Source organism: Ailuropoda melanoleuca, chromosome 16 (genome assembly GCF_002007445.2).
Source record: "Ailuropoda melanoleuca isolate Jingjing chromosome 16, ASM200744v2, whole genome shotgun sequence".
NCBI classification, from domain to species: domain Eukaryota; kingdom Metazoa; phylum Chordata; class Mammalia; order Carnivora; family Ursidae; genus Ailuropoda; species Ailuropoda melanoleuca.
The window spans coordinates 11,703,078-11,721,809 of NC_048233.1; the positions used below are offsets into that span (position 1 = coordinate 11,703,078).

Sequence of the window (18,732 nt, forward strand, 5' to 3'; positions counted from 1 at the left end):
TTCTCTTCATGATATAGAAGCTGTCACATGTACAGCCGATCACATTACCGTCCATTGCTGAAAGGAATGAACTGTAACGAACGGGCTTTAAAGTTCACACATGATCATTTATCGTGTGTCTACATGTCAGGCCCGCTATTAAGAATGGAGGACTCAGAATAACATTGCTCTCTCACATATCAGTCCAGTGGTGGAATATATAAACTGATAACTTATATGTGAGTGTCTTGCTGATGGTATAAATCAACAGCCATGCCAGAAATCTGGGAGGAATAATGCTCTCCTGGGAGACTCTGGGAAGACCATGGTGGAGGCGATGTTTGAGCTGGGTCTTTCGAGATGAGTGGAAATTTGCCAGGTGAAGAAAGAGAAGGGTATTTATGAACAGAGAGACTAGCATGGCTCATGAAAGTGCCTAGCATGTTCGAGAAAGAGCGAGAGAGATGTGTACTGCAGCCCAGGTTTTGTGGGAGGGAAGGTAGATGGACAGATAGTTTGGGGCTAGAGCATGGAGCCTTGTTATGCCACCCTCAGTGGGGAATCACCCCTGTAGGCAACAGGGGGGCCACAGAGGTGTAGCACGTGGTGTGTGTGTGTGTTGTGCTTTTATCTTACTTTTATTTTTAAAAATATTTTATTTATTTGTTTTTGTATTTATAGCGCATTAGCACCAGCAAGTGAGGGGGGAAGGGGCAGAGGGAGAAGAAAAGAGAATCTTAAGCAGGCTCCACACCCAGCACGAAGCCTGAGGGAGGGCTGGATCTCACGACCCTGAGATCATGACCTGAGCCGAAATCGAGAGCTGGACGCTTAACAGACTGAGCCACCCAGGTGCCCCAAGATTTTATTTTTAAGTAATCTCTACACCCAGTGTGGGGCTTGAACTTGAAACCTTGAGATCAAGAGTCACCTGCTCCACTGACTCAGCCAGCCAGGCACCTCACGTGACTTTGAAGGTGCTCAGTACAAGGGAGACTGGCTGGCTGGCCGTCCTGTTCACTGCGGTGCATGAACACAGAACAGGATGGGTTCTCTACTCCAGTGTGCTCCTGTCTAAAAAATCACCATTGAAGTTGACACAGGTGGTCAGTGACCAAACAAGAAGATAGGATGTCAGCGGCTGAGAACGTGCATGAAGCCTACCCCAGAATGAGACCACTGATCTTAATTGCCAGGCTTTGAGCTCAAGGGAAAACATCACTTAAAAGCTCTTTAAGGGGCACCTGGGTGGCTCAGTTGGTTAAGCATCCAACCCTTGGTTTCAGCTCAGGTCATGATCTCACAGGTTGTAGGACGAAGCCCGTCTTCCCCCACGTGGGGCTTGGAATTCTTTCCCTCTGCCCCTCCCCTTGCTTGTGTGGGTACTCTCTCTCAAAATAAATAAATAAATAAATCTTTTTTTTTTAATTTCTTTAGGGGCGCCTGGGTGGCTCAGTCGTTAAGCATCTGCCTTCGGCTCAGGGCGTGATCCCAGAGTCCTGGGATCAAGCCCCACGTCGGGCTCCCTGTTCTGCTGGGAGCCTGCTTCTTCTTCTCCCACTCCCCCTGCTTGTGTTCCCTCTCTCACTGGCTGTCTCTCTCTGTCAAATAAATAAATAAAATCTTTTTTAAAAAATCTCTTTAAATAGTTCTGAACGGTTCAGTTCAACACCATTCAAAAGCTGTTATCTAGAATATGCCTCACCTATTGCAAACCTCTTGTTTGGCTATACTGCGTATGATTTCCAGTTATAAGCATGTGTAGAGTGGGAATTCTGGAGCCAGATTACCTGGGCAGGTGGCCCTAGGCAAGACATTTCAACGTCTTGTGCTACGGTTAGTTCTCTTGCAAAATAAGTTCTTCATGAGGCTGTTATAGGAATGAGTTCGTAAATGAGTTCATAAATGTAAAAGTGTGCCTGCCACATCCTCAAGTACCTTGTAAGTATTTGCTATCATTATTAATAAGTAATAGAATACTCAACTAAAAATGGTACAAAGGTTAGAGACTTATCATGGAACCAGATTTAAAGTGGGCAGTTTCAGAGCTCGTGCTGTTGCTTGATAACCAAGTTATCAGGGACCTGACTCTTCCCAAATCCCACTTTGCCACGCTCCGCTTGTTAGTGATTTCTCCCCTTGTGGTGGCAGAAAGGCTGTAGTTGCTCCAAGTATCAAGCCCTTACACGACCAGTATTCCAAGCAGGAAAGAAGGAGTTGGAGGGAAAGGGGACCTTCTTCTTTGTGCAGCCCTCACTTATCAAGGAGACTTTTTCCTGAAGCCCCCAGTAGGTTTCTTTTCAGCTAGAACTAGGCCACAGGCCCTTCCCTAACTTCAAGAGGGGCTGGAAAAAACTCTGACGCTTCTAACCTACAACAAACGAGGCAACAGTGGAATTGGGGCTGGCTGTTGCATGGATAACCTATAGTGCCTACCACAGTCTGAGAAGCAGTTTCAAGGATGCCTCACTCAGGCCAGGGGTAATTGAGAAACAAGAACGTAGGAGTATTTATTCAGAGTGAGTCAGCCACAGGCTTCACCCTTCAGAGGTCATCAACTTTTTTAAGAATAGCTTTTTAACCCAGGTAAGTGTCCTGTTGGTAAAGTAGGGAGAGGATATTTTAGAGCAGGGGGTCCTTCCTAATATTCTTGCTTCTTCTAGGCTGTCACCTTCTCTTCCCACAAACCAAAGGAGGGGGCTCATAATTCAGTTCGCCTTGTCTAAAAGGTTGGCCAGCCTAGTCACTGTTAAAGTTATTTACAAGAAAGCATAGGCAGGCTTCCCCGCCTTTACTGACCTTGCAGCAGGGGGTAACAAGCAGGGAGACTGTGTGAGAGGCGCTACTCTTTCCTTCCTGGAAGCATGTCTGAAATCCCGCTCCTGCAATGCATATCCCCACACTCACTGCCAGAGTCAGGGCCCAAAGCATCCCTCATCTGGGCTCCTGCTCAAGTGTCTCCTTCACCAGAAAGAATGCACTGCAGGAAGGTGGACAGAGAGCTACGTAAGAACCAGAAGAAAACTCTTCTAAACACCCACAGAAAGCCTGATTCCCACTAACCAATTCTGTAAACAAAGAGAGGAGAAATTTTAAAATTCCAAGGCACTTAGTTACTAATCTGATTCTGGCCTACATGTGGATATTCAATAAATACTTGTTAAATTAAATTGATTCAAGGTTTTATTTATTCAGCCTACTTAAAGCTTATGTAAACCCCTTGGAGATTTGTGTCAAGCTGTTAGGTTGGAAAATATATGAAAAGTAGAATTTTCACTAGACCAGCTTTCCTCTTAATGAGCTTTATGAGCTTAGTGTAAATTGGGGTGTGTGTGTGTGTGTGTGTGTGTGTGTGTGTGTGTGTGTGTCCGGGAGAGGGGAGCAGAAGGAGGAGGTAAGGAGAAAACAGGAGAAAAGCCTGTTTCTGTCATTTCCTACCATCTGTCTTCATCGCTATACTTACCAACCAGCTACTGCCCTCTAGCGCTCACTGGGTAAAGTTCCCTCCTGAATTCCACTTGTATCTAAAAACCCTGGACTCCAGGAAGGGACCATCTCTTGTTTTGCAGGTGAGCTAACTGAAGTCCAGAGAGTGAGGTGCCAAACTGACCCAGGCAGTTTCCTGGATTCTCAGGCACCTCACTGTAACTCATCTGGCAAACCTGTTTTATTAAAAGCCATTCCTCAGACGTTTCAATAACTAATCAATAAAAATTACAGCATACTTATTGTACACCAGAAACTAATATAACACTGTGTGTTAACTCTACTAGAATTAAAAAATTAATAAATGTTTAAAATGCACATAAAAATTACAGCATAGCAATCATTTAACAATAATGTTAAGTGTTATGTTATTTCCAAGGTTATTCCAAATAAAGCCAAAATTGACTATTGGCGAAATTTAGATAAGGATGTATAAATATCATGGTTATGTTTTAAACTTGGTGAAGTTTAGAAAATTCCTGTATTACTTTGGGGGGGGGGGATGCAGGATCGTGAACTAGAATGGACCCGAAGTAGATTTGGCTATTTATCAGAATTGACTTGTCACTGTCTCCATGTAGGCTACTCTTTTGCTAGAATTCTCCCAAAGGAACCTCTTTGCGCACTGATGGGAAGGGGGGGGGCGTCATTTTAACTTAGGGCACATATTTTCATCATTTAATCATTTTGCTGGTGGGAATAAATTGAAAGTTATCCAGCTGGATGTGTCACTTACAAGAACATTACTGAGTAACAAAAGATTTATTCAAATATTTAATTGGAAGGAAATACATCTGGAATAACTTTTATTGGAATTCATATAAAAAGGAAAGTAAATCCATTAGAATTAATGTCATAAACAGTTGACTTTATCTGGAACCAGAAATGTTAATGAACTGGAGCCTAAAAGTCCTAACCACTTTTCCTCGCAAAAAGCCAGTCATTTTTGAATTTATATGCCAATTATACTTTATTACTTTAGGTAGAGCTTTATTTTCGCAAATATTTTAGAGATAGCTCACTCAAATTCCCTAATTTGTTTCCTTTCTCCCCTTGTCTTCAAAAACCAAACAAAAAGAGGGTGGGGGGGGCATCTGTCTATCTTCAAGACGCTTCAGAAATCCTGCTAAGATCCGAGAGTCAGCAGGAAGTCACTACATTTGGGCTACTAGTAACTACATGAATTAAGAGACATCTAGTTTCCTCCTTAGATGTCAACATAGATCCCATTGATCAAATAATCCAGCCTCGAATAACGTCTCCTGCGGAGGGAATCTGAGAAAATTCTACCCAAGAGGACAAGGCCTATGGCTAGGAACAGAACCCCAAAGACCAGGGTTCCGATGAGGAGCCATTTTTCAAATGGAAGGCCATGTTGACTTTCTGGAACACCGTTCAGGGAGGAGCCACCAGCTCTGGCCTTCCCATTTTCCTGGGAGGCAGTTTTATTTGGAGAAGAATCCACATTTGATGAAAGTGGCATAGCAGTGGACGAATCCACCGTTGACGAAGAAAGTGTAGCAGGGTTACTATAGGCATCCTCTGTGTTTGAAGTGAGGTTGGAAATTTCTCGAAAGGGCACCATCTTTGGGGGAGTTTTCCAGTCCATGGGTGCCTCAGAGATGGTGTTTGAAACGGCTGCTGTAGTTGTGCTCGCTTTGGGGATAACCACAGCACGTGTCAAAATGGTAGACAGGAGGGTTGTGGGAAGCTGAGACTTGCCCGGGGCGAGGGCTGGAGCTGAGGTGGCCATCTCTGGTTCAAAAGTCACAGAAGGTATCATTGGAGCATTGGCGGTGGGGGGCAATGCAGGCTTTGGAGGGGCAGAGGTGATATGCAGAGAGGCTACCGTCACTGTCGTGGGGAGTGTTGTCCCGTGTTCAGGGAGTAGGGGAGCTATTTTTTGTTCTGAGGAAAACTGTGAATTCTGAGAATGGCCTTTCTCTTTATAAACAGGGAATGGTGTACTCGCTTGACCTATCTCAAATAGTCTCTCCAAGCGATCTGGGGATCCAGCCTTCTGAGAAAATGCATCTCTCCAGAAGCTATCAGTGGGCTTTGAGTGACCTGTCACGGGAGGCGGGGTGGGAGAGATTCCCTGTGAAGACTGGCCACGGATGAGAAACTCTTCTTGGGTTAACTCTAGGCTTGGCAAGTTAGTTCTGGCCAAAGTTGGAAAATCTGAAAAATGTAAAGACAAGTAAAAGGAGACTTAAATATTTCCATGCTAAGGCAGGTTATAAAAAGACAAACATATCAGCTTGTTCAGTAAATCCCCAAACTGTTGAAACTTGACATTTCGTAGAAACTTGCGCAAAATGGAAAAATACAAATTGCTAAATCAGAATCTGATGACACTGCTTCTCTCCCAGATGCTGTGGTTTATTTCTAGAGTGATGGGACAGAGGAGAAATGTGTGGAGGAGGACGAGGCAAATTAAGGAAGGGGTGGGAGGAGCAGAACAGGGGAGCTAAGAGGAGCTCAGGAGGTTTAGGAACATGAGGACGCATAGGCGGCCGAGGCCAGGGAAGAGAGCTGGGCCAGGGTGACATGGCAGGACCTGGCGGAGAGACGGCTCCCCGGGAAACCCCCCACCAGCAAGGACAGACTTCACAGCAAGGGCAGCCCACAGGCACGAAGGGTAATAGAGGCCTCGGGGCAATGAGGAGCCGAGGCAGAACCCCAACGTTTGCCTGCCACAGGGAGGAGGAGGATGAGTCTGGAGGGAAGGTCTGGTCTCCTCCCAGGGCACAGAGGCCAAGGCAGCAGCAGAATTTCCAATAAAAAAAAAAAAAAAAGGTTTCGGCACCACACTCAGGGGAGGAAGGCAATCTGGGAGATTTAATTTGGACTCTCAAAGATGAACATTTCAGAGCCAACGTTTTCGAGTCTGAGGACAATGGAACCAATGGTTGAGATTAGGATGGCCACCGTGCTGACATAAAGCGCAGAAAGTCACGCAGTTCTGAGGGCTGCTGTGGGGAACCAGCCTCAGATCCTCCTCAGGGGTAAGAGAACGTTGAGAATTGTGCTCTTCGCCTCACACACCATTCATCACAGCTCAACCTGGAAAGGCTGTTTGGGGCCGTCAGGGGCAGGGAATGATCATTCGAATGACTGCATCTCTCTGCTACTTGGCTACTCATTCCACTTAGATTTCAACTGCGGCAAACACAAGGAAGGAAGAAAAGGAATTTCTTAGCATTCATCGGTTCATTCCTCCCTGTTCTCCTTCCCCTTTTCTTCTTCAGCTCCTCTCAATGCCAGTTTCTCAACTAGACCCCACTCTCCTCTCTGCTAACAAACAGATCCAGAGACAACCTCAGATTTGTAGTATCTCTCACTGCTCTGTAAGCTTCACACTTCAAAGAGGTCCTTTCAAGCTGTCCCTTACTGGGGCGCCTGGGTGGCTCAGTCGGTGAAGCAGCTGACTTTTGACTTTGGCTCAGGTCATGATCTCAAGGTCATGAGATAGAACCACACACTGGGCTCAGTGTGAAGTCTGCTTGAGATGCTCTCTTTCCCTCTCCCTCTGCCTCTCCCCGTGCTTGCCCACACTAGTGTAAATAAATAAACTCTTTTTTTTTTTTTTAAAGAACTGTCACTTATTATCTGGGACAGGGGTCAGCAAATTATGACCCGAGGGCCAAATCTGGCTTGCCACTTCTCTTTCTATGGCCTCTGAGCTAAGATCTTACATTTTTAAATGGCTGACAAAAACCAAAAAGGATAATATTTTGTGACACATGACAATTACATAAAATTCAAATTTCAGTGTCTGCAAATAAAGTTTTTTTTTTTTTTTNAAAGTTTTATTGGCATGTAACCGTGCTCATTTGTTTATACATTGGCTGTGGGTACTTCATACTACAAGGACAGAGGCGAATACACGCTGGCCTGGAAAGCCTAAAATACTTATCATTTTGCCCTCAACAGAAAAAGTTTGCAGACGCCTGCTCTAGGATATAGTGCTTTACTCCAAAATAGAATTGTCTCTCCTCCGACAATGTTGAAGAAAAGCGTGTCTGCTGCAGGTTATACCACATTTACACATGTAACATCACCATGAAATAAACAGTATCTATATTTTTAGGTAGTATCCGATATTTTTTAAAGAACAGGACTCAACATATTAATTTTTTGATTTTTTAAAAGACTTTATTTATTTATTTATTTGAGAGAAAGAGAGATAGCATGAGCGGGGGGAGGGGCAGAGAGAGAGGGAGAAGCAGACTCCCTGCTGAGCAGGGGTTCATCCCAGGACAGGACTGTGAGATCATGACCTGAGCCAAAGGCAGCTACTTAACTGACTGAGCCACCCAGGTGCCCCAATATTTTTCATTTTAAAGTTAAAAAAAAAGACTAGGTTAAGTAAATGCTGTGTGATGTGTATGAACTCAGAACTTAAATAAAGCCATCGACAAAGAATGACCAAACAGCTGCTTTCTTTCTCAAGAATGCAAGCTCATAAAGAAAGCAAGGCTAGGGCTAGTCCCATTTCTTGATAAGATTCATCTATTGGCAAAGATCCTAGAACCACACAGGGATCTTCAACACCTGCTCCGTTTACCTCACCCACTGATGTTTGCCATTGGGGTGTGGTGCTTTTTCTCGCTCATGCAGAGATGAGCCAGAGGGGACTGCGAAACAGCCCTGTGCCCTCAATCCCTCTTTTGAGTTTCATTCTCAAGGGACTTCACAAAATAAAAAACTTAGGGACTGACTATTCCTTGGAAACCAGCTGAGCAAATAGACTCCCAATTTATTCTATCTCTGAATTCCCCTATTCTAGTCCTTGGTAGACATGACAGACCATGAAGCTGAAAAAAATATTAAATAATGCCAAGTTGCAATGGTTTTATAGAATGAACAGAATACACTGTCATCTTTCAAACTTTTGGTCTGTAAATATTAGCCAATGAGTTATAGGAAATGGAGTTCATCTAGAAACAAACCACCAAACAGATATCTATTTAATTTCACCCTAAACAGGAAGCAGATAATTTATTTTTATGGGGAATCTTAATCCATCAGCATGGGCAGATTCATAAATAGAGTTACAAACATAATTTGTAAACATCCTGTAGTTATAAAGTCAGCGGGACTCTATGTCCAGGGTCGGTACCACTTTGTTCTGAGTTATCAATCAATCTGCTCTGGGCTGAGGGCGCCCCCTGGTGGCTACCACAGGCACTGTTTGATTCTAATTCCACTTTTTTACCTTCATACCGTCCCTGTAAAGGTTTACACACATGCCAAGTTCCCTTTTCTCCCGTTTCCGCTGGAGAGTATCTTTACCTCATGCTCCCCCTTTTACACATGCATTATAAAAGCAATAATATTACAAAGTATTATGAAAATTATAAAACAAATTCAACTATAGTTTTTATCATTATATCCCAACGACTATTCATGTAATTGAAAAACAATTGGGTGTTTCTCACCTGAAATTTTGTTTATTTATATACCTCAAATTATTTTTATTTTATTTTATTTGTTTATTTGACAAAGAGAGAGAGCACAAGCAGGGGGAAGAGCAGAGGGAGAGGGAGAAGCAGACTCCATACTAAGCAGGGAGCCCGACATGGGGCTTGATCCCAGGACGCTGGGATCATGACCTGAGCTGAAGGCAGATGCTTAACCGACTGAGCCACCCAGGAAACCCCCCCAAAAAAACGTATTTTTTTAAATATCTGCATCATGTTATTTCAAGTGGACCCATCATATTTCACACCCAACCATTCTCTGGCAATGGGACATTTATGTTCCTTCTAGTTTTTCACTCTTTAAACTAATTATACAATAAACAGCTTCAAACCAATAACTTTTTCTTGTTTTGGTGTTGTGTCTTTAGATTTTATGGAAGTAGAATTACTGGAATAAATTACCTATAATTTCTTTAACATTGTGCTGTAATGACAAAAAAGAAGACAGACATAGGGAAGCACACGGATAGTGGGAGAAGGGACAGAATGAAGAGGTAATGAGAAGGGATAACAGAGGTAGAACGTTAGGGTCCAGCTTCCATATGATAGAAGTTCCAGAAGGAGAAGAACAAATGTTCCAATCAGTGTCTTGAGCCCTGACCTCTTTGGAAACGATGACTGGGGTATCCATCTCCTGCTGGATACCACCCCTGGCTGTCTAATGCAATGTTCCAGGTGATCAAAGCGGAACAGCAAGAACTATCAACACCACCCCATAGGCCCCAATGTTCTCAGCCAAGATGATATATATACAGGCATGAAGTGAGGGAGCCACGCAGATCAGGGGCAGCCACTCTGGCCCCTGAAGCCGCACAAGGGCAGGCAAGACACTGTCCACGTAAAGTAAGGTCTTGAGTGTTTTGAAAAGCCACATCTGTACTATGCCTAGTGTTTTTAAAAATCATGATTTTACACTGTGCATGTACATTATTTTACATTATTGTCCATACAATTTACCACTTTAACTCTGTGTGAGTATACGGCTCAGTGGCATTGAGTATATTCACTTTGCTCTGCAACCATCACCCTCATCCATCTCCAGAACCTTCTTCAACTTGCAAAACTGAAACTTTGCACTTTGGGCAAGTTTTCTTATACTTGGGTTTATATCACTACTTGGGAAGAATTTACACAAGTAATTTGCGCTTTATGCTCCTGCTTAAAGGAATGTTTAGTTCATTAACCAAAACTGAGACAGTCTCACCTAGGGGACATAGCAGAGTCTGTGCCCAGGTTCCGTGGGTAGTTCGTTCCCCAGGTACCTCACACATGATACAGTTAAGAGAGAACCCTTGAGGGGTGCCTGGGTGGCTCAGTCAGTTAGGCGACTGACTCTTGATTTCAGCTCAGGTCAAGATCTCAGGGTCCTGGGATCGAGCCCTGTGTTGGCCTCCATGTTCAGCATGGAGTCGACTTGTCTCTCTCCCTCTGCTCCTCCTCTCTCTCTTTTTCTCTCAAATAAATAAATAAAATTTTTAAAAAGGAGAGAGAGAGAGAACCCTTGATTGCACTCCTCTCCCAACCCTAAAACCAGTCTCCTCAAACCTCCCCCCACTCAGTAGATGGTGCCAACATCCACGTAGACACTCAATCCAAAGACTAGGACTCAACCCTGATGCTTCTGCCTTCCCTGTCGTCACCCCCAACCCACCCCACCGGCAAGTCCTGTCAGCTCTACCTCTGAAACGGCCGTATATTTACTTCTACCTCCTCTGTCACCTCCCTAGTCCACAAGGCCACGGTCTTTCACTTGGATGTTGCCCCCACCTCCTACCCGGTCTTCCCACCACCCCTCTTGCTGCTGCATCATTGTCCAGCCCCAGTAGAGCAGACCCAGTGAGCTTTGAGAAATCACCTTGAAAACTCCGTGTTGCAAGCCTGCTCAAAATCTCCCAACGGCTTCCCGTTACGCACCTAAAATAAGAACTTCCTACCCTGGCTTCCGAAGCTTCACGTGATGTCCCCGCGTGTCCAACTTTTGCATAGCACTCTATATGGTTCACTATGAGTCAGCCAGCAGGGACTGAAGTGTTTGTTCTTCAAATACTCCAGAGCTATTCTGCCTCAGGATACTGGAACGGGCTATTTCCTCTGCCTGACGTTCTTCCCAGCTCTCACATCTGACTTCTTACTGCTCAGATCTCAGCCGAGGGGTTACTGCTTCACAGAGGCTTCCTCTGATCACGTCATCAAGACTGGCCACTCAGTGATCACCTATTACATTGTCTTTGCTCATCCGAATAGCACTTGTGACTATATTTTTCTTGACTACTTATTAATGATGGTGATTGTTTCTCTCCTAAAACATAAGTTCCAGAGGTGAGGACCTTGTGTTTCATGTTTAGTGTTATATTTTTGTGTCCTTAGGGTGGAAAAATGTTTGGCACCGAGGAGATGTTAAATAACATTTGTTTTTTATTGAGTAAATGAACAGATAGAATATTACTAATCGTCAAGGCTGTGATGACAAAGACTTTCTTGAAACTGAAATAAAAGGAAACTTGATACCAAAAGCATTTCATTCTGAACATCTAACGAGCCAAAATCTCACCAAGACATAGCCGAATAATTATACTGTTTTTCAGGTGTTTATTTTCTGTGTTCTGAACAAATACGCTTAGTAGGGAGACTCTATTTCCAATGCCTTGCACAGAACTTGGGATGCGGTAGATATGCAGTAAATACTTCCTGAATGAACATCCCTCCAGATCTGGACATAAAACCCAGTGTGTTTGATTTCAGCTAATGTTATTATAAAATAATTGGAACCTAAAGACAAACATACTGGAATTTTATACTCACATAGGTCTTAATTAACCCTTTGAAAACAGTCTCCCTGGGCCCTGGAGACCTTATTCCAGTGCTGTTGACATTGTTCTCAAGAGGTGTTTCCGAATGTTGTTATGAAAGGTCTGTGTGCCTTTAATCTCAGGAAGGTAAAAACAAAAGCTGCACAGCCCAAAATACTATCACCCAGAGATCTTTGATTGGAAAAAAGATGTTTGATTTAATGCACTGAACTTTACATCATGAGAGTTTTCCAGGGCGCCCCTATTGTGACCACTTTGGTAGTTCTACTTAAACTCTTTTGTAGAAAATCTTTCACGTGAACCACATCCTTAAATAATTCTAATCACCAAAGAAAAAGAACAGTGGTTTTCTTACCTCTAATTATCCTGTAAGTCATAAGTCCCTTTGCTGGTTTCAGTGGGCAAGCTTCCTCGCTGGGACAAAAAAAAAGGTAGCAGTTGGGCTGTCTAGCTGTTTTCCGAGTGTCAAAGATCATCAAGTTACATGCTTTGTCTCCTGCAATGAAAGGCTTCGTAAGCATTATATTGAAATAGGATATCTTAAAGAGTAGGCAATGATTTATTCTGCTGCCCAACACAAACACCTTCGTTCACGTTGTTCACTTGCTGGCTGACTGCTGATTCATTTCCTCTTCCTTAGTCACGTAAAACAATTTGTAAAGACCTTGGGTTTACTGAATTAAGGTAATTCTGGCCAAACCAACTTTAAATAATACACTTAATTCTTTTTTAAAAAATAGTACATTTAATTCTTTAGATAAGCCTTCCGTTTGCTAAAATATCCAACAAAACATACTCAGAAATAGTGACTTCGCAGTTTTTTCTGAAAGATTTCGTCAGAGAGAGAGAGAGCACAAGCAAGGGAAGCAGCAGGCAGAGGGAGAAGCAGACTCCCCACTGAGCATGGAGGCTGATGTGGGACTCGAATCCAGGACCCTGGGATCGTGACCTGAGGCAAAGGCGGATGCTTAACGGACGGAGCCACCCAAGCATCCCTGACTTTGCAATTTTTACACAACCCACAATTGAGCTGGGACTTAAGAAATGGATCTAACCTAACGATTTTATGTATCTCTTATATCCCGAAGGCAGACACCTATCTCAGACACCTATGAAGCCATGAGTCTGGCTTTCTTGGGTAGAATCACTAAATTCAGCATCATTCTATCATGCCTCCTTCCACAGAGGATCTATTTTTTACTATTTTTTACTTTTATCAGTACCGTCCTTCTTTTGATTTTGTTTTCTTCACATTTCTACTCTTATCATTTCTGTTTTTCCATTTTCCTTCCTTTATGGCTCTTCACTCTTAGCTTTTATTTCTGGCTTCTTTTTCTCTTCCTCTTCTGCCCAATAGAAGTCATTCTTTCTATTCATCATGGTCTAGAGCTGGCTTTGGCCTCAATCTAGTACAGTCTCACTTCTTGGCCTATGAGCCTTGAGGGATCAGTAAACCCCGGTCAGGATGAAGGTTTAGAGATATATAGGCTAATTATTAAAAATGCATGCTCTTTCTCACCACACACACACACACACACACACACACACACACACACACACACACACATAGCCATGTGTTAACTAACCTTGTTCTGGCAATCATTTCACAATACATACATGCATCAAATCACACTGTATAACTTAAGTGTACACAATGTTAAGTACCCAATATATCTCAGTAAAGCTGGGGGAAGAAACCCTGCATAACTGACCATCAGCACCACGTCTTCAAATCAGGCAATGGTTAAGATCAATCTTGACTCCCACGTTTGGAAATAAGACTCAGTGAGTTTCTGTGCGGGTCTTATCATGTCAGCTCTCCACTACCCAGGCAACAAGAAAGGTACTTCAGCTTTTCCTTTCTCAGAAATGGGATAATTCTACAATACCATTTTGGGGGGGGGTACACATAGGTAAGGGGGGGCCCATAAGCGCCCCAAGTTGTAGGCAAACCCTTGTGTCCTTTGTACTTCTGGGCATTTTTCTACAGTCTGTGGCTACAAGCAAATTATCAGAGTGCTTTTTTGAACACTAAGCAGTTAAAGACCATTGCTCAATAAAGGAGGGAAAAGTCTGAGATCCATCAAATGAGACCCACAATTACCTCTGCTTACAGTAAAGCAGTAACAGTAATTTTGCTTGTTCAATAAAGCAGCAAACCCCCATTTCTTACTGAACACCCATTGTGGAACTGAAAAGCAATGCAAGGTTTCCTGTGTTGCCAGCAGACACCCACACGGCATTCAGTCCTGTTTGCAGATGATTTTCTATTTCACCTAAATGTTGATAACATTTAAAGAAAAACTGGCAATTTAAATTATATCTCTGTAATTTCCATAAATCCGTCTATAAAGAATGTCCAAAAGCACTCTGCCGAGTTTGAGAAGACCACTGAAGGGTTTTTTTTGTCCTCCTGACATCACCTACGTGGTATTGTTTCCACACTAATTGTCCAATTCTCTGATTCTCTAACACCAACGGAGTGTCATACAACTCAATTCAATTCTTACACTACCTACCTGGAGTTAGCATCAGACTCCATAGGTTTAAGGGCTCAGTCCCATAAGACTGTCCTCACTTAGATGGCAGTCAAAAGATGCTCCTGGGTGGCTCAGTTGGTTAAGCGTCTGACTTAGGCTCAGTCATGGTCCCCAGGTCCTAGGATTGAGCCCTGTGTGGGCTCCCTACTCAGAGGGAGTCTGTTTCTCCCTCTCCATCTGTCCCTCCCCTGGCTTGTGCTCGCTCGCGCTCTCTCTCAAATAATAACAATAGTAATAACAACAACAAAAGTATCAGGTCCTAGGTTACTCACACTTCTGCCCAGTGTGGCTATAAATTCAGGTTCCCACAACCCCCCACCTCAGGTTTGATAATTTGTTAGAACTACTCACAGAACTCAGGAAAAAGCTCTACTTACTGTTACAGTTTATTGTAAAAGACAGAAATGAATAGCCAGATGAAGGGTACAAAGGGCAAGGTCTGGAAGGGTCCTGCCTGTAGGAGCTTCTGTCCCAGGGGAGCTGGAGTGCACAACCCTCTTGGACACATGGATGTGTTCGCCAACTTGGAAGCTCCGTAAAACTACGGTTTCAGGATATTTATGGAGATTTTATTGTGTGGGCATAATTGATTAAATCACTAGCTATTGGTGACTGAATTCATTCTCTAGCCCCTCTTTTTTACTTGGAGGTGGGGGTGGGGCTGAAAGTTCCAAACTTCCAATCAAGGCTTGGTCTCTCTGGTGACCAGTACCCATGCTGAAGTTACCTAGGGAGCCCCCAAGAGTCATCGTATGAGCAAAACTCAGGTGTGGTTGAAAGGGGCTTATAATGAATAACAAAAGCAGTTCCTCTGCTCAGGAAGTTGCAAGGTTTTTAGGAGCTTTGTGCCAGGAACCAAGAACAAAGATCGTATGCATATATTTCTTACTATACCACACCCATTATAGAAAGAAAAGAAACTAAAGATAGAAGAGAAAACACAGGATTTGGTTGGCTAATAAGTGAGGTAAGAACCATTAATCCAGTGTTCACTAGCTCTTCTAGGCTCCTTGATGGCAAGAGCTCGTCCATCTTATTCATTTTTTTGTCTGCAGCACCTAGCAAGGCATTTGGTGATCAATAAATCTTGTGTGTGTGTGTGTGTGTGTGTGGTGGTGGTGGTGGTGGTTGTTTATTTATTTTTCACTTAGGGGGTTAGAACAGGATCATAAACACCTGAAATATGATCACTTTTTCACTGTTTCTTTTTCAAGTCATAGGTCTGAAACTTGAAATATGCAAAGGTATGGTTCAAACCTGGGGCCTCAGTTTCCTTCTGTCACGTGAATGGGTCAGACCAAACAACTTCCTATGTCCCTTAAGGATTTTTGTTTCTAAGATATTGGAAACATCTTCGATACCAATTAGAACATAACACCAGTGGTTCTCAGCCTTCTTTCTAAACAGACACCTGGGTGATATACACACACACCCATCAGTAACTTTGCCTCAGCTTAGGGGCAAGACACACTTATGGAACATTTTCCCAGTGATTTTATTACCCACATTTCTACCCCATTGAGAATCACCAGTATAATCTATGCAATCACATCAACCAGCTACTTGTGTCACAAAACACTTGGAATAGAGTTGCCAAGAGACTATTACTTACCTGTTATGTTTTTTGTTGAACAGCAAGAATTAATGCAGTCTTCCTGAGTTAATGTATGTATGGGTTCATTGCCTCTAATTCCCTTAGAAAGAGATGACTGGATGTCAATGACAACATCTTCTAGACTCTTGGTAGGGCAATTCTGACTGGTGGACAGCCTTAGTGTCAGGAAACAAATTATTACACAAGTATAGGTCAAGCTCCATTTGTCCCTAAAGAACATTTTAAATTTCAGTTTAGTCTTAGTCTTCAAAGGTCAAGGATAATCCTCCCTCTGGTCTGAGTTTGCTTCAGGAAGATTGTACAGGTCATGAAATTTCTCTCTAGAACAAAAAGAGAACATCAGCAATGAGTTTTGTTTCTTTTAATAAATCTAGCAAAGATACAGTTCGTTTCCTTCAAGTCAATGTAAACGATTCATGATTATAAAACAGAAATAAACAAGCATTTTTTATGTTTCACTTTTAATAGATCAAGACAATCTTTCATTAAAAACTTGGTAAAGAGGGGCACCTGGGTGGTTCAGTCGGTCGAGTGTCCAACTCTTTGATTTCAGCTCAGGTCATGATCTCAGGGTCGTGGAATCAAGCCCCACATCAGGCTCCACGCTGGGCACAGAGTCTGCTTGAGATTCTCTCCCTCTCCCTCTGCCCCCTGTGTGCACTCTCACTCTCTCTAAAATAAATAAATAAATCTTAGGAAAAAAATTTGGTAAAGAACTAATTAGCACAAACACATATACTATCCCATCAATGCTTAAAAGCTGACCAGTGTCTATGATGGAAGAGGTATAAATAGCAGGCCTACCCCCAAGTTCTAGAATCCTTTCTCTTCTTGCTTCTCCTAACCAGGAGGAGAGAGGACACAAAATTTCTAGTCACTGATAAAGCAGTGATAATAGGCTTGAGCATAGTTTCTTTCTTGGTAATAACAACTAGCATTTTAACATCACCTACTAGGTGGTGGGCAATGTGCTATGAAATATACATGTATTATCCTATTTAATCTTCACACCAGGTCTGCAAGAAAAGCTATTATTTTCCTCATTTATAGATGAGGAAACTGGGGCTGCCTTTCTTGTTGCTGCCTCTCCTTAGGTATCAAACCAGAGACAGGTAACTCTAATAATTTAATTCTAACAGTTAGCTGGTCAGTAGAGGGAACTCATTAATTTCCAGAATACAAATTGTTCACTGAATAATAGTCTAGAGCAGAATTATTGGTTCTTTGGGGCGCCTGGGTGGCTCAGTTGGTTAAGCAACCAATTCTTATTTCTCCTCAGGTCATGATTTCAGGGTTGTGAGACTGAGCCTCATGTCAGGCTCCAAGGAGCCTGCTTGGGATTCTCTCTCTCCCTCTCCCCCCCACCCCGCTCTCTCTTTCTCTCTCTCTCTCTCACACACACACACACTCTCTCTCTTTAAAAAAAAAAAAAAATTACTGCTTAATTGCCCTCCCCCCCCCTCCTTCTCCTTCCATCATGAACCCAAACCCTTTGATAGTTTGGTGAAGCTTAGCAGCTTAGGATCTTTTCTGAGAACATGTTTTAAAATACAAATTTGAAACATATATGATTACAAAGGAAGTCAGTTATATTAAATATAATTATCAAAGTAGTTTTTAAAAGGTGCCTACAAAACTCTGATGTAAAATAGCGAAGAAAATCCAAATAAATGGAGAGCTATTCCATGTTCATCGATATTAAGATCCATTTTCCCCAACTTGATCTTTAGATTCAGTGCAATCCCAATAAAGATTCCATAAAGCTATTTTGTGGATCTCAACAATTTCAAAGTTTTGATTTTTTAAAAAAGATTTATTTATTTATTTATTTATTTGAGAGCGAGAGAAAGAGAGAGAGAGAACATGTTTGGGAGGGGTAGAGGGAGGAGAGAGGTAATTTCAAGAAAACTCCCTGCTGAGCACAGAGCTGGATGCAGGGCTCAATCTCATGACCCTGAGATCATCACCTGAGCGGAAATCAAGAGTCAGACACTTAACCAACTGAGCCACCCAGGCATGACTTAAAGTTTTGATTTTAAAGTTTACATGGAAACGCAGAAAGGCCCAGAATGGCCACCACAATACTGAAGAACAAAGTTGGAGAACTCACACTCCCTAACTTCAATACTTCGTATAAAGTTACAGTAATCAAGACAGTGTGGTTCTGCCAAAACAGAAAAACAAAAAAATACAACAGAATAATAAGCCCAGAAATAGACTCACACAAATTCAGTCAAAGGATCTCTAACAAAAGAGCAAAGGCAATTCAATGGAGAAAGGATAACCTTCTCAAAAATGGTGCTACAATAATCCACATGCAAAAAGATAAATCTAGATACAAATCTTCCGTCATTTACAAAGTTTAACTCATAATGGATCATAGACCTAAATATAAAATGCAAAATTCTAAAACTCCTAGAGGGACGCCTGGCTGACTCAGTTGGTAGAGCATGTGACTCTTGATCTCAGGATTGTGAGTTTGAGTCCCATGTTGGGTGTAGAGATTACTTAACAATAAAATCTTTAAAAAAAAAAAAAAACAACCTCCTAGAATATAACATAGGAGAAAATCTTTGTGAATTTAGATTAAGCAGTGAGTTTTTAGATACAATACCTAAAGCACAATCCATTGAAGAAAAAAATTGATAGGTTGGATTTCATTAAAGTTAAAACATCTGCTCTGCCCAAGACACTAAGAGAATAAAAAGATAAACCTCAGGGGCGCCTGGGTGGCACAGCGGTTAAGCGTCTGCCTTCGGCTCAGGGCGTGATCCCGGCGTTATGGGATCGAGCCCCACATCAGGCTCCTCCGCTAT

The 18,732-nt window shown here is 42.6% G+C and overlaps 1 protein-coding gene across 2 annotated transcripts in view; it reads right to left on the reverse strand.

Moving 5' to 3' along the window:
* Positions 1–4,208: 4,208 nt before the first annotated feature.
* Positions 4,209–18,732, reverse strand: part of MANSC1 (MANSC domain containing 1) — a 17,647-nt gene continuing 3,123 nt past the window's right edge. The window contains exons 1-4 of one of the 2 annotated variants that reach the window (XM_034645573.1): positions 16,427–16,487; positions 15,914–16,236; positions 12,117–12,257; positions 4,209–5,646 (exon numbers count right to left, since the gene is read on the reverse strand). In XM_034645573.1, coding sequence (XP_034501464.1) covers positions 4,673–5,646; positions 12,117–12,257; positions 15,914–16,136 — 1,338 coding nt within the window. In that variant the 5' untranslated portion in view covers positions 16,137–16,236; positions 16,427–16,487 and the 3' untranslated portion in view covers positions 4,209–4,672. Of the gene's footprint in view, positions 5,647–12,116; positions 12,258–15,913; positions 16,237–16,426; positions 16,488–18,732 lie in introns of those variants that run through there. The other variant, XM_034645571.1, reaches the window with a different exon arrangement.